Raw genomic sequence first — 2,369 nt, forward strand, 5'->3', positions numbered from 1 at the left:
AAAAAGCCAAAAAAAAAAAAAAAAAAAAAAAATGGAGTGAATTCACCTCCGTGGTCGAGTGGATGAACACTAGCCTTCCACACCAAAGGTCCCGGGTTCGATCCTTACCTTGAGATCTCCTGATATGTTGGCGCCAGCTTGAATCCCAGTGACGGAGGGAAAGAAAATGGCGAACACACTGAAGAAGTCGTGCTCCTGACCTTCACTGTAATGATAATCAGGGTACCAGTTCTGTTTGAACACCGTCACTGGAAAACGAAACGAACGAGACATTTTGGAATGAGCGAAGTGAGGTGAAAGTTTTTTTACTTTCTATTATTTTTCTTTAAAAAAAAAGTTTTTTTTTTGAGACATTTATTTACACAATTGAAGGAGTTTTAACAATAAAGTCCTACCTCGAAAAAAAAAGGTTTGATAAAGGGAAGAGGGACCTGTAACTGCTATGGTCTCATCGTCTCGAAATCGAAGAGAGAAGGAAGACAGGATAGGAGAAAGCCAGGCGTTCCGAGAACGAACATTTATTAAAATCCGCCCCGGGCAGGAATCGAACCCGCGGCCCAGCGCTTACAAGGCAGACGTACTACCAACTAAGCTAACTAGGCTGGCTGTAGAAAGTTTAAACTTACTGTTGAAGCCAACGAATCCCTGCGCTATGGAAGTATTGTCCCGAGGTCCTAGGATAGCACCTATGAGAAAATCTATGATGGCAATCACGATCAAAACCAGGAGGACATTCTGAGCCTGAAATACAAACAACAAAATTTATTAGCGCCAGCGTGGTTACCTTGGAAGAGCGTGTGCCTTGTAAGCGCTAGGTCACGGGTTCGATTCCCGCCCGGGGAGGATTTTATCCTGAATGGATAATGTCCGTTCTCGGAACAGCTGGCTTCCTCCTATCCCGTCTTCCTTTCTGACGTTGGGAGTCATATATTGATGGTAATTAAATCCATTAAAATAATAATAATAAATCAGATTATGTTCTCTCGTGTTACATTTTCGACACAGGATAAATAATACAGCATAACTCCCTGGTTCCATTACGTTAAGACCTTGACAATTTCAGTTCTCAGCTCAAATATCTTACATACCACACAATCCACACATACATCTCAAATATCATGTACGAGTAGGTACCATAGGAAGTAACCATACCTCATCAGGTAAAAACCATAGGTAACTAGTTAGACCTTAGACCTATGTACAATTGTACATACAAATCTACATAATTATGTATGTAGGCTATAATTATGTAATATAATTATGTATGTACCTACATGAGTAATGTACAGTTTGCGCTCGCAAAATCTGACTCTCTAAGCTTGAAAAATTTTGTAACAAAAACTCCAACCTCGATCAAATAACTTTTTTTTTTCTGAAAGAGGTTACATAGAGGGAACTCTAACAACAGATCGTTCTTATCGTCCCCAAATCGAAGAAAGAAGGATAACAGAATAGTTGAAAGCCCTTCAAGATGAAATTTGCCGCGGGCGGGAATAGAACCCGCGAACTAGTGATTACAAGGCAGGCGCACTACCTTCCAAACTAACTAGGCTGGCTAAACAATAACTTTTATGACACATATACCTATCTAATTACTACGAATTATTTTACTGTGTAAGGCTGTAAGGTTAGGTGTTTTAGGCTGATAGGACATAAATACCTCTATTCACACTGATAATGAAGTATTATTTCTCAGTTTACGACTAGATAAACATCTCAACTCACAAACTGTCAAATCTGTCGGTACGTTTAAAGACCAAATGTTTTCAACCCATAAAATGGCACGGTCAAATCCTTACGTCTAAGGACCAAATTATCAATTCAATATCCGGATTCCTGACCCTCAATTGGTTAAGGACATCTTCCTAATTTGACCACGAGTGTAATGACCTTATGACTTATGACGGACACTCTGATAATTTTATATAGGTACTCAAATAGGGTAAAAGCCCCAATGGCCGACACCTGTTGTAATAATAGGAAATCTGCGTGGTTTACACATGATCAAATCTATGCACTAGGATCTCCCCACCCCCCTCCATCTTTTTCACAACATTACAGCTTAGAGGCCTCGGTCGTCTGAGAGACATGAACCAGACTAGGTAGTAGTAACTTAGTAAGTTTTGAGGTAGCCACACCTGAGACACGAGTTGTTATACCGATTGATCAAACAGAGTCTATGTTAGAGCGATGTCAATTTGTCAATCGATAATATCTAAAGGTGTGTCCACACACAGTTGACGCCGTCGATCGAAGAGGTGAATCTATGTTGTCGAGGCAGTGTGGACGGTTTCAGTCGACATCGATCGACGGCATTGACTACGTGTGGACACAGCTTTAAGGCTTGGCTCACATTATTATTATTATTA

General features: G+C 40.3%; 1 protein-coding gene across 1 annotated transcript; it reads right to left on the reverse strand.

Moving 5' to 3' along the window:
- Positions 1-39: 39 nt before the first annotated feature.
- On the reverse strand, positions 40-769 carry LOC113472219 (bumetanide-sensitive sodium-(potassium)-chloride cotransporter-like). The gene is made up of 2 exons (XM_026831873.1): positions 627-769; positions 40-248 (listed from the first exon to the last, which is right to left on the reverse strand). Coding segments are annotated over exons 1-2 (180 nt in total). The 5' UTR covers positions 628-769; the 3' UTR covers positions 40-69.
- Positions 770-2,369: the final 1,600 nt, after the last annotated feature.

This window comes from Diaphorina citri, unplaced genomic scaffold, assembly GCF_000475195.1.
Source record: "Diaphorina citri unplaced genomic scaffold, Diaci psyllid genome assembly version 1.1 scaffold4346, whole genome shotgun sequence".
Classification (NCBI taxonomy): Eukaryota; Metazoa; Arthropoda; class Insecta; order Hemiptera; family Psyllidae; genus Diaphorina; species Diaphorina citri.